At 52.2% G+C, this 11,426-nt stretch overlaps 2 protein-coding genes across 5 annotated transcripts in view; both read right to left on the bottom strand.

Annotated features, from left to right (window-relative positions):
• Ercc2 (ERCC excision repair 2, TFIIH core complex helicase subunit) overlaps positions 1 to 1,232 on the bottom strand; it is a 13,673-nt gene extending 12,441 nt beyond the window's left edge. For 2 of the 4 annotated variants that reach the window (XM_010614634.3, XM_010614633.3), the window contains exons 1-2: positions 1,068 to 1,231; positions 608 to 817 (exon numbers count right to left, since the gene is read on the bottom strand). In XM_010614634.3, the coding sequence (XP_010612936.1) occupies positions 608 to 817; positions 1,068 to 1,115 (258 nt within the window). In that variant the 5' untranslated portion in view covers positions 1,116 to 1,231. Of the gene's footprint in view, positions 1 to 607; positions 818 to 1,067 lie in introns of all 4 variants that reach the window. The other 2 variants (XM_010614636.3, XM_010614635.3) reach the window with 2 other exon arrangements.
• A 3,100-nt stretch (positions 1,233 to 4,332) lies between these two features.
• Positions 4,333 to 11,426, bottom strand: part of Ppp1r13l (protein phosphatase 1 regulatory subunit 13 like) — a 15,752-nt gene continuing 8,658 nt past the window's right edge. The window contains exons 9-15 of the mRNA XM_010614650.3: positions 11,369 to 11,422; positions 8,798 to 9,258; positions 6,977 to 7,108; positions 6,764 to 6,897; positions 6,497 to 6,663; positions 5,545 to 5,744; positions 4,333 to 4,641 (exon numbers count right to left, since the gene is read on the bottom strand). Coding sequence (XP_010612952.1) covers positions 4,603 to 4,641; positions 5,545 to 5,744; positions 6,497 to 6,663; positions 6,764 to 6,897; positions 6,977 to 7,108; positions 8,798 to 9,258; positions 11,369 to 11,422 — 1,187 coding nt within the window. The 3' untranslated portion in view covers positions 4,333 to 4,602. The remainder of the gene's footprint in view (positions 4,642 to 5,544; positions 5,745 to 6,496; positions 6,664 to 6,763; positions 6,898 to 6,976; positions 7,109 to 8,797; positions 9,259 to 11,368; positions 11,423 to 11,426) is intronic.

Consider the following 11,426-nt stretch of genomic DNA (forward strand, 5'->3'; position numbering starts at 1 on the left):
AAAAAAAAAAAAAAAAATGGTGCTGGGGATGGAAGCCAGGTTCTGCTCCCACATGCTAGGCAGGTCCTACTGTCCACATTTTACAGGTTAAAGGTTAAGTAAATGATTTGCTGAGGCTGGGGATTTAGCTCAGTGGTGCTGCCACCTGTCTCAAAAGTGCAAGGACCCAAGTTCAATCCCTGGTACCAAAAAAAAAAGATTTGCCTAAGAGTGCACAGCTAGGAATTGGTGGGTCCAGGATTCCAAGCCATGTAGGAGGCTCTAATACATTTCTAAGCACGGGGAGGCTCGATTTTGATAAATATTAGCTGCTACTCTTATTAGCCATTATTTTGGATAGCGGGAGATTTTGCAGTCCTGGATTCCCGAGGCAGGATTAGTGGCCCCCATTTCCCCCACTTTTTATTGTTTTTTTCCTCCCCCCCTCAGTATGGGGGATTGAACCCAGGGCTTTCTCCCTGAGCTACAGCAACAGTCTTTTTTTTTTTCTTTTAAGTTTGCAACAGGGTCTCACTAAGTCGCTAAATTGCCAGGGTAATCTTGAACTTGGCGATCCTCCCGCCTCCGCCTCCCAAACTGATGGGATTACAGGTATGCGCCACCTTACCCAGCTGCAGGGACTCTGACTTTTAAAACCCAGACGTGCTACAGTCTCAGTTTCAGACCCACGCGAGGCTGCGCCACCTGTCCGGCGGGCAGCGCGGGCCGATCCCCCACCTTGGCGTCCAGCGTGCGCTTGAGCTCCAGCATGTAGGAGAACTGCTCCGGGTAGATGTAGTCGTACGGGAAGTAGACCAGCAGCCCGTCCACATTGAGCCTGGCGTGAGGGCTGCGAGTCAGTCCCGACCCCTCTCCCCCTCTCCGAGCTTCACCACCCTCCGCCGTCGAGCTCGACGACCCCAAGTTCCTCGGGAGCAGCTTCCCAAGTCTCCCTGCTTCCGTCTCGTTGCCGCCTCTCTGGTCCCGGCAGCATTTTCACCCCACCCCTTCAGCTTCTCGCCCAACCGCCCTCTCATCTTTCAGATCCCTGCGGCCTCAACCAGCGGCTTCCCCGGCCCCCTCCTCACTTCATGGCGGCGGCCGCGACGTGCAGCTCGTGCACTCAGCCTTCTCATGAATATTCAGCGAGGGGCAGGGATGTGGGCGTTCTCGAAAAGCTGCCCCACCTTCCTCTTGACTCCATTGGCCGGTCCTGCCCGTCATTCCGCTGGGGCGGAGCGAATCGGAACATTGCGCATGCGCAGAGAGACGCAAGGGCGGCTTTCCGGGAGTGGTGGTGCTGGAGGCATCGCTGAGGATCGCCGAGGAATAAGAACAAAACAAGAAAGAGAGCCGAGATAATCGATCCAATTGAGTGACAGGGAAATTGGAGATCCGTTTGGGGCACTCAATGACGTGTTCGCTTCATTAAAACATGCATTTATAAAAAACGTGCCTTCTATATTTAGAAGAAGTAACTATGTAGAGCATGCTGGCCTCAAATTCATGGTGATCCTCCTACCTCAGCCTCCTGAGTGTTGGAATTACAGGCATACACCACCGTGCCTGTCTCAAGGTTTCAGTTTTGAGGGCAGTGGGAGCCAAGTATATGTTCTCCTAAAAGTAGAGATACGACCAGGTTTGCATTTCAAAAAGATGTTAAAGAAAAAGGTAAAATAGCTGCCTTAGTCACTTTTGTACTGCTATAACAAAATAGGTGAGTTGGACGATTTATGAAGCAAAGAGGTTTAGTCGGCTCACAGTTCTGGGGGCTGAAAGGTCTACGCTTGGGAAGCCACATCTGGCAAGGGCTTTTTGCCCCATTATAACATCATGGGTAGCATTGCAGGGTGGAAACACGGGCAGGAACAGTGAGGGGTGTATGAAGATAGTCTAGACGGGGTGCTCCCTTTATAACCCACTGTCATGGTAGCCAACCCAGACCCTAGAGACACACATTAGTCCCTCCCACAAGGCCCCACTTCTTAAAGGTCCCATCCCTTCTCAATACCATCGCCTCAGGGACCAAGCACAGGGAGGGCGAGAAACCACATCCACACCATAGCACAGCTACACACATTTATCTCCTGTCCGGCCATTAACTCAGCAGGAGAGTGTCGCGAGCCGGGACGTCAGGATCCTGCCAGCAGGTCCTAAACCTGAAAGGATGAGGACAGAGAGACGAGAGCCACCTTTCTTCTCAAGTTCCTTGCTTGCTTTATTACAGAACCTCTCCTTTTTATACTCTCCAGCTGCATGGAAGCTAGGGCTGCACGGGAGCGAGGGAGCGAGGGTACCGCCCACACATTCCAGAGGGAAACAATAACAACCATTATGGGTTACATCTGCTACCAGCTGAACTCACCCGTGGCTATGGGCGAGAGCACATCCTTGCCAGCGAGGTGACTCAAAGTTCAATCATGGCTAGGCCTGTGTCAAGGCTCACCATAATGGCTCGCCATAGGAGAGGAATAAACCAAGGAATCAATGTACTGGGAAAAGGAAAGATGGAGCAGGTCCTGGCAGAAAAGGGGATATGGAAGGCCAGGACGAAGGGACCGCCGTGCCACCCGCAGCCCAAGAGGAAGACACGCACTTTGAAGGTGTGTGTGCGGGGAGCTGGGGGAATTACTGCCCTAGGAAGTGTGACTCAAAACCCAAGGGATCGCCTCACACCCCAATCCCAAAGGAGACTAGAGGATTCCTCTCTCAAAACCAGTGAAGAAGATTTAGGATTTGTCCAACGCGCCCGCGCGCGCGCACACACACACACACACACACACACACACCCAAGAGCAGAGCATGACGGCAGCCAGTCTGGGCAACTTCATGAGACCGCGTCTCAAAATAAAATACAATCGCCAAGCATGTGTGAGGCTCCGGGTCCATTCCCAGTACAGGGGGAAAAAAAAAGGTGGGTGTGTGTGTAAAAGAAGCCTGTAGTTAGAAATATTTGCAATATTCAGAGATGGATGTGCAAGGCCTAGGATTCAAAGCCCAGCACCTGAAAGAGGGAGAGAGGAGTTGATGAATTAGAAGATGAAAGTGAGGCCACCTGGACGTCCCAGACCTGATCCTGTTGTTGACAATCTCTCAATCCTTCGTTTGAACACTCGCGAGGAAATGGTAAACCGTGAGAACCAGCAGATTAAATGGATTAAACGTTCCAGACTTCAGGTGACAGAACTTTCGGGCGTATACCATGCTATTGTTCAGATGGGGTTTATCCCTCAAAGATCTGAGTGTTGTACTCTTGGCCTCAGAGAGGCAGTGTAGGAGCAAAGGGGACCTTTAAGAGGCGGGGCCCATGGGAGGGCCTCAGGTCCGGGGGTGTGGCTTCGGGAGGTGTTAAAGTAGTTCGCTCTAGTGGGTTATTATAAAGACCTGCGGCGTATCCCTGACTTGTTTTCTGGCTTTCTGCGTCAAAACAGGAGCTCTTTTGCAGGGCACGATGGTGGACACCTTTAACCCTAATACTCAGGAGACTAAAGAGGGGGATTACCAAGAGTTCTTTCCATAGGCAACTCCCACCATGCACCTGGGGACCCTGGCCACAGCCTGCTGTGTTCTTTGGAAGTTGTTTCTCGAAGTGTCGGCTAAATAATTTTTAAAAAAATCAACTTGTCTCCTATTTTGTAATAGTGATGAAAGCTAACTGATATATACTGTAAAAAAAAGAGAGAGAGACACACACACACACACAAAATAACTCAAAAGTCTGAAAAAGAGGAAGGACTGGACTGTGCATGGTGAGGGGAATCCCTTAAAACGCTTTAAGACTGGTTTGCCAGGGGCTGGGGGTGGATTCATCCACTGCACTAATACACACACACACACACACACACACACACACACACACACACCATGAGCATTTATTGAGTCAAAATCAAAAGAGAAGTTAATAAACTACCTTTATTCATAAGGAAAACTTTCCCCATTTTGTTATACACATAAACCAGCACTGTGTGAAGGCACTTAATGGGGAGTGGGGACAGGGGGTCCTGGTAGAGACCAATGTGCACCTCCCCGACCCTGAGTCTGCTGGGAGATTTGGGGTCAGAGGTGGCTCCCAGAGTGATAAAGAGATGAGGTCATCTGTCCCAGGCTCAGCTGGGACGGCATGTTGGCTGGCCAGGGCTTGGGCCGCTGGCAGTAGGAGTGGGAGTCACTTTGGATGGATCTGATTAAAGATTTCCAGCCCAGCTGTGCATGGTGGCAACTGCCTATAATCCCAGCACTCTGGGAAGCTGAGGCAGGAGGATTGGAAGTTCAAGCCCAGCGTGGGCAATGTACTGACTTAACGAGACCCTGTCTCAAAACAAAACATAAACAAAAGGCTGGGGATGTAGCTCAGTATGAAGGCCGTGCATTCAATCCCCAGTACCACAAAGGAAAAAAAAAAAAAAGATTCCAGCCCCATTCCCTGGACTTCCCATGGCTAAGGCAGGTTCCTAAACCTAAGGCTGGGATTCTCCTCCCCCAGGCTTCTGGGGGAGCAGGAAGTGGGGCTGAGGGCCCCAGGCCTGCAGAGTGAGGGGCGCAGCATACACGGAGAGGCAAGTCTGAGGTCTGGGGCACAGGCAGGCAGTGCTCTTGTCTCCCTGGGAGACGTCCTCTGTCATGCTAGACTTTATTCCTCTGGGACTTCACCCTGGGGAAAAGCTGAGGAAAGGCAACCTTCAGACAGACACCGGACACTTCCGCCCTCGTCCTTCTCCCAGCAGCCCTCCAGGATGCAGCCTGCTCCATCCTCCCATCCACTCCAGAGTCCCTGGGGCCCTTGTTACCTCCATGTACCAATCAGCAGCTCTACTGATAAAGTGGAATATAATGGGTCTCCTTGCCACCGTGGCTGTCACCCAATCCAAATCAAGAAATATTCTCTCTTATGAATATAATGGAACCCTCCCCAACCTAGTAGATTCATCATTGATTTCGGGGTAGTTCAAGCTGGCCTTGAACTTGAGATCCCCCTACTGCAGCCTCCTGAGTGCTGGGATTATAGATGTGGGTTATCAGGCCTGAATTTCTGCTGTGATTATATTAAGGGATTCTTCTTCCCCCTTTCCAGTGCTGTGTAACAAAATACTCTCCACCCTGCCTGCACTAGGCAACTCTTTAACTCCCCCATCACTAAGATGAGATTTTTCAATGCTTTCCTTGGCAAAAATGGATCCTTTAATCTCTCCATTAATATCAGGGGTGACCATTTTTCCCCCACTGCTGGGGATAGAACCCAGGGCCATGCTAGGGAAGTGCTCCACCACTGAGCCATGCCTCCAGCCAAATAATATCATTTGATTGAACACAAATCAAATAACCCGTTCAGCGGTGCCAGGGCTCTCCCTTAGCCTTTTTTTTTGGGGGGGGTACAGGGGATTAAACTCAGGACCTTGTGCTTGCCAGGCAGGCACAGCACCACTGAGCTAAATCTCCAGCCCCTCCCTTAGCCTTCTACTACAAGGGCTTTTCCGGTCCTCCCCATGACTAGCAGTGGACTCTTCCAGCCTCCTTCACCCACAGTAATGCACGTCTCTCTCCTCCCTCTTTTCCCAGTAGGCTCACCCCCAAGTAGTTCCGCGGCACGTAGCCCTCCTGGCCGTGCAATGCCGCCCACCACCAGTCGGTCTCCTCCAGCCCGTCCCTCCGCAGCACAGTGACTGAGTCGCCCTCACGGAAGGACAGCTCGTCCCCAAACTCGGCGCTGTAGTCCCAGAGCGCATACACGGCCCCGTTGTGCATCAGCCCCATGCTGTGCTCCACATCTGAAACACACAGTCAGGGGTGAGAGCCCAACCTGGGGTGCAGGGACACCAGACTCACTAGGGCCAGGGCCAGGCCTGGGCTTTGTGGCATGTATATGGGTACCTGTGTCTGGGGACAGGAGCTGGAGCTGGAATGGGCTGGGAGTGGCACCGCTAACATTCGTGGACATTGAGGTGCATCAAGCTGGGCCACCTACCCTGGGGTGGGACCAGCGGCCCCCTCTCCCTGTTTTTTATATGTGTCCATTTATTTTGCAGTACTGGGGATTGAACCTAGGGAGTTTGCACTGAACTAGAGCTCCAGATTTTTTTTTTTTTTTGAAAGACAAGGTCTTGCTAAGTCACTAAATTGTCCAGGCTGGGCTTCAACTTACAATGTTCCTGCCTCAGCCTCTCAGAGTGCTGCAGTTACAGGCATGTGCCACTGTGTCCTGCTTCCATTAACCTCTCGTATGTTGTTGAATCCCCACATTCCTCGGTCCCTAATGTCAACCAAGGCTACAACTCGCCTCTCCAGGTGTACAGCTGAGTGCCTGTGCGCGGTCCTCGGGGTCCCCCTACCTGGCCCCTCCTGTGGGAAAGTGCTGCAGCCAGGCACCAGGACAGGTCACGGCCTCATGTCTCACCACAGGTCGGACAGTCCCTACTGGTGCCGGGGAGGTGGCATAGTTGAAACCTGCAGGTCCCCCACTTTCCCGCCGATGGTCCACTCCCCCTCTCTCCTCCGTGTCTCCCCCAGCCCCGCCCCGCACCTGCCAGGTAGGTGGCACAATCAGCGTAGCCCTCCCGGTAGGGGTCGCACTTCTCGATGGCAGTGGCGCCATCGCTGAGCGTGGTGGCGAAGATGGCTGCGCCGTGCTGCACCAGCGCCATACAGATGGCTGTGTCGTTGCACGATGCCGCGCAGTGCAGCGGCGTCCTGGGTGAGGGAGAGGGATGTGTGAGTGGGATGCCTGCCCCGCGGCGCCATCCCCGACGCCAGCCCCTGCGACGCCGTCGCTGTCCCCATCCCAGCTCACCAGCCGTGGCTGTCGGGGGAGTTGACATTGGCGCCAGCAGCGATGAGGAAGTCGACAATAGCGTAGTTGGCACCACAGATGGCGTTGTGCAGGGCGGTGATGCCCTCCTCATTGGGCTGACTTGGGTCGTTCATCTGGCAGACAGGATGGGAGGCTCAGCCCGGAGACCCCCGCACCCCTGCCACCCACCTGCCCCGCACCCGCCGGCCTCACCTCCTTCACGGCCTGCTGTACCACCTCCAGTTCCCCCGTCAGCGCTGCATCCAGCAGCAGCACCAGCGGGTTGAGGCGCGCGCGCCGGGCCTTGCGAGGAGAGCCCGCCTTCCGCAGCACGGAGCGCATCTCCTGTGAGTCAGGGAGGGGACAGCAACTTGGGGGAATCCTTAATACCACAGACCCATGACCCAGAGTGGACACATAGGCCTAGATCAGCAGCCGATCCCGATCACCATCTAGGCCGGCTGGGCTGGGGTTCATGTGTATGTGGGTGGGTGTCTGAAGTCTTAGGCCACAGGGGCAGGGCTGCCTGGCTCTCCTAAACTTGGGGCTCCTGCAGCAGCCAGGGGATCCTGGGATCCAAATTTCGAGCTCTGAGAGAAGGTGGGAGGCCATCTAGGTGGTGCCAAAGTGATTTGAGACCTTCATGACGATTGTGGAAAAAATGATCCAGATCATTCAGGTTTTTGTTGTTGTTTGGCAGTGTTGGGGATCCAATCCAGGGCCTCCTGGATGCTAGGGAAATGTCTTCTTGCTGAACCATATTATCCCTGGCCACTTTTACAAAATTTTATTTGACACAGGGTCTCACCAAGTTGCCCAGGCTGGCCTCTCAATCTTACAATCTTCCTGTATCAGCTTCCTAGTAGCTGGGATTACATGTGTGTGAGCCACCTGACCTGTCTAGGGCTTAATTCTTGGGAGTTTGTCATTTGTCAAGTCTTTCTGTGGCCCAGACTTTGTGATTCTCCAGTAGGATGACTCCCATTTCAGGTTGCTGTCTCTTCCCTCAGGAGGGCCTGAGAATAGATTCTAAGGTGTCTGCCTCACCTCTACTTCTCTGAAACTTATATCCTGCATATCTACCTGCATTGCTTGGAACTGTTCCATTTGATGACCCTGTCCAAGGCCAGAACCTTCTCACCACCAATGGGTAGTCATCTCCACCCCACACACCATGCAGAGCATGTATTGATGCACGCAGCCTTCATAGTAACCCTATGAGGTGGCTGTTGCTTTTTCATCCACATTCTACAGATGAGGAAATTGAGGCCCAGAGGGGTAAGCATCTGGCCAAGGTTGCGTGGCTAAGTGGCATAGAGGCAAACATGGTGATTCATGCCTGTAATCTCAGCACCATGGAAGGCTCAGGCAGGAGGACTGCAAGTTCAAGCCCAGCCTGGGCAATGTAATTTTGAGATCCCGTCTCAAAATTAAAAAATAAAAGGGTTGGGGAATAGATGTAGCTCAGTTCAAGGCCTTGAATTCAATCCCCAATACAAAAAAAAAAACAAAAGAAAAAAAAACAAAACATGGAGTGCCCAGCATAGAGCACAAGTATAGGTCATTAAAGAAAAGGTACAAAGTAATTCATGTGCCAAAACTCCCAGGATGCCCCCCATAGTTCTCGCTCCCTTTTCCAAAGGTAGCGCTGCCTACCTTGAAGACTACAAATCCCAGCATCCCTTGCAGTTAGCTTCTGGACCACTGGGATGGACAGAGTGGTGGGTGCAATTTCAAATTCTGCCTCAAGGGGAAGGGGACTTTTCCTCTCCTCCTGGTAGGAATGCAGATGCGGGGGAGAGCTATCCTGGACAGGGAAGGCAGGACAGCCCCTAAGGGACAGGAGCCCCAGACGGACTGAGCCTAGCTCCTGACCTCACCTGGCTGCCTCCCAGCTCTGACTGCTACTTCTGGCCTCTTACTCAAAACAGAACGTCCTGTCTCATTTAAACCACAGCACATAGGGGACTGCTAGTTGCAGCAGCGGATCTGGACAGTAGAAGAGGTAGCCCAGCGCCCTCCTGTGGGACTCACCATGCTCTGTGGCTGCTCCGGTGGGCTGCTCTGAGGTGGGGCTGGGGGGGGTATGGGGACCGGTGGGGCGGGAGCGGGGGGCCCTGCCCTGGCCTCGGATCCCTCAGTGATGGGGCACAGCTCCGGCTCCGGACCCCCAGGCCCTGGCCCGCCGTGCCGGTGGAAGAGGCGGCTGATGATCTGCTGGTACTGCTTCTTGTGGGTGGGGGGCAGGGCCACAGCGGGGCTCTGTTCCATGGAGCCCCTGCGTTTGAGGGGCCGAGGGATCTCTGCCAGCACTCGCGCTACCTCCTCCAGCTCGGGCACTGACTGCGCCTCGGGTGGCAGCGCTGGCTGCAGCCTCGTGGGACTGAGGGGTCGAGCGACAGTGCCTTCATCTGCATCGCCAGCCTCCAGCACCGGGGTCAGCAGCACCTCTAGTTCCGGCTCTGGCTCCAGCTCAGCGGGGGATTTAAGGAGGCCTGGCAGGAAAGACGGCCCCAATAGAGCTCAAGCCCAAGTTGCCGAGACTTTCAGGGCCTGCAGGCAGTACCTTATTTGCTGTGGATCACAGGGCAGTTTCGTGCCTTCTCTGGGCTGTGAATAATATACAATCACGGCACCTCCCATTTACGAGCCTCCAGGGTGTCTGGCACTGCACGTTCTGGCCTTACTGAATTTTCCCCACTCCCGTGTGAAGTTCTAAGTGATCACATGCAGCACTACAGGAAGGAATCTGAGGCTTGGAGGGGGCAACTCAGCTGCCCAAAGCCACACATTTAACTGACTAGAATCTCTGTTTTTGGTGTTTTGGTTATTGCTGTTGTTTTTATGTGGTGGGGATTGAACCCCGGGCTTTTGCACTGAGTTACATCTCCAGTCCTTTTTTTATTTTGTGTTTTGAGACAGTGTCTCATTAAGTTGCCCAGGCTGGATTTCAACTTGCAGTCCTCCTGCCTTAGCCTCCCAGAGCGCTGTGATTACAGGCTTGGGCCACTAAGCCTGGCCAAAATCTTATCAACCACAACAGACTGGACTTTCTAAGATCCTATGAATTTTCTTTCCTAAAATCTTAGGCAGAAAATTCCTGCCAAGAGCTGACTCTTCTGTCTTCTTCTATGTTGCAGTGCTCTAAAGTAAGTGGTAAAATCAAATGATCACTCTATTCCCTACCTCACAATGTCCATTACAATCCTATAAAGGAGATATAATTAGTATCTCTTCATGGATAGGAAAGCAGCCTCACGCTGGGCAGGAGATTTATCCTGGGGCACCAACAAGTGGGCGATAGAGACAGGCTCAAGCTGTCTGCTCAACAGTGATCTGGCACTAAAAATATGAACAAGATGTGGTTTTTCTATAAAATGGAGTACTACTAGCCATAAAAAGTGAGACACCAGAGTCATTTATAGCTAAATGGTTGCACGTAAAGGCCATACTCCTAAGTGAAATAAATAGGACACAAATGTGTAAATACCAAATAGTGTCTCTGGTGTGGAAAACTACAAGTGTAAATAAGATTCAAATTGTATAATGGAAGCTGGGCGTGGTGGTGCACACCTGTAATCCCAGCACTCAGGAGGCTGAGGCAGGAGGATCACTGTGAGTTCGAGACCAGCCTGGGTTACAGAGTGAGTTCCAGGTCAGTCTCAACTACATAGCGAGACCCTGTCTCAAAAAAACAAAACCAAAACCAACCAAACAAATTGTATAATTGCTATTGTGAAATAGGAATAAAAGAGCTAAAGGAGTAGGAGAAGTGGGAAGGGCAGGGGAAATGAAAGAAGGGAAAAGAAAAAATATGAGAAAAGGAAAAAATGGAAACAAAGTCTTTGTAGATAGAGGAGGTTGGAGAGGGTGAAGGGAGGGCAGGGGTATGGGAAAAAAATAAGAACCAAGAAACATCATATAAAGGTACAAGATCCCAGTGATGAATGTAACTGTACTGTATACTTTAAATGTACCAATAAACAGGCTGGGGATTTAGCTCAGTGGTTCCACCACCTGCCTCGCAAGCACAAGGACCTGAGTTCCATCCCCAGTACAAAAAAAATAATAGTACCAATAAACTCAATAAGGAGAACAAAAATAAAAATACGAGGGCCAGGGATTTAGCTCAATGGTTCTGCTGCCTGCCTTGAAAGCTCAAAGTTCTGAGTTTGATCCCTAGTACCGAAAAAAACAAAACAAAAAAAAAAACAAACCACACAACAGTTCTGCTAACTAACATCATAGCTACATGGGCTTCCTATGCAGTAGGGCCTATGAAAAGGACTTGATATGGTTTTAATATCACATCCCAATAAGATAGGTTCTAACCTTATTCAGTTTTTCCACTCAAGGACTGAAGGCCCAGAGAAGTTAAGCGACCCGCTTGAGGTCACACAGTAAGGAACAAGGGTGGCCCAGCATTTAGCCATTTTGCAATCCAGGCCCCTGTGTCAATTCCGGAGCTCACTGTGGCCCGGCTCTCCAAAGGGTCTGGAGCGAGGTGTGGCTGTGATGCCGCCCCGCCGCCCCTAGGGGATGCCTCTGGCCATCTTCCCTGCCCGCCAGCCCTCTGGGGCCCCTGTTGCGCAGTCGCTGACTCACCTTCATTCACAGGGGCCCAAGCCTGTTGTGGGGGCTGGGCAGCTGGGGCAGGTGGTTG

This window comes from Fukomys damarensis, unplaced genomic scaffold (genome assembly GCF_012274545.1).
Source record: "Fukomys damarensis isolate Sample0158 unplaced genomic scaffold, DMR_v1.0_HiC HiC_scaffold_19, whole genome shotgun sequence".
NCBI classification, from domain to species: domain Eukaryota; kingdom Metazoa; phylum Chordata; class Mammalia; order Rodentia; family Bathyergidae; genus Fukomys; species Fukomys damarensis.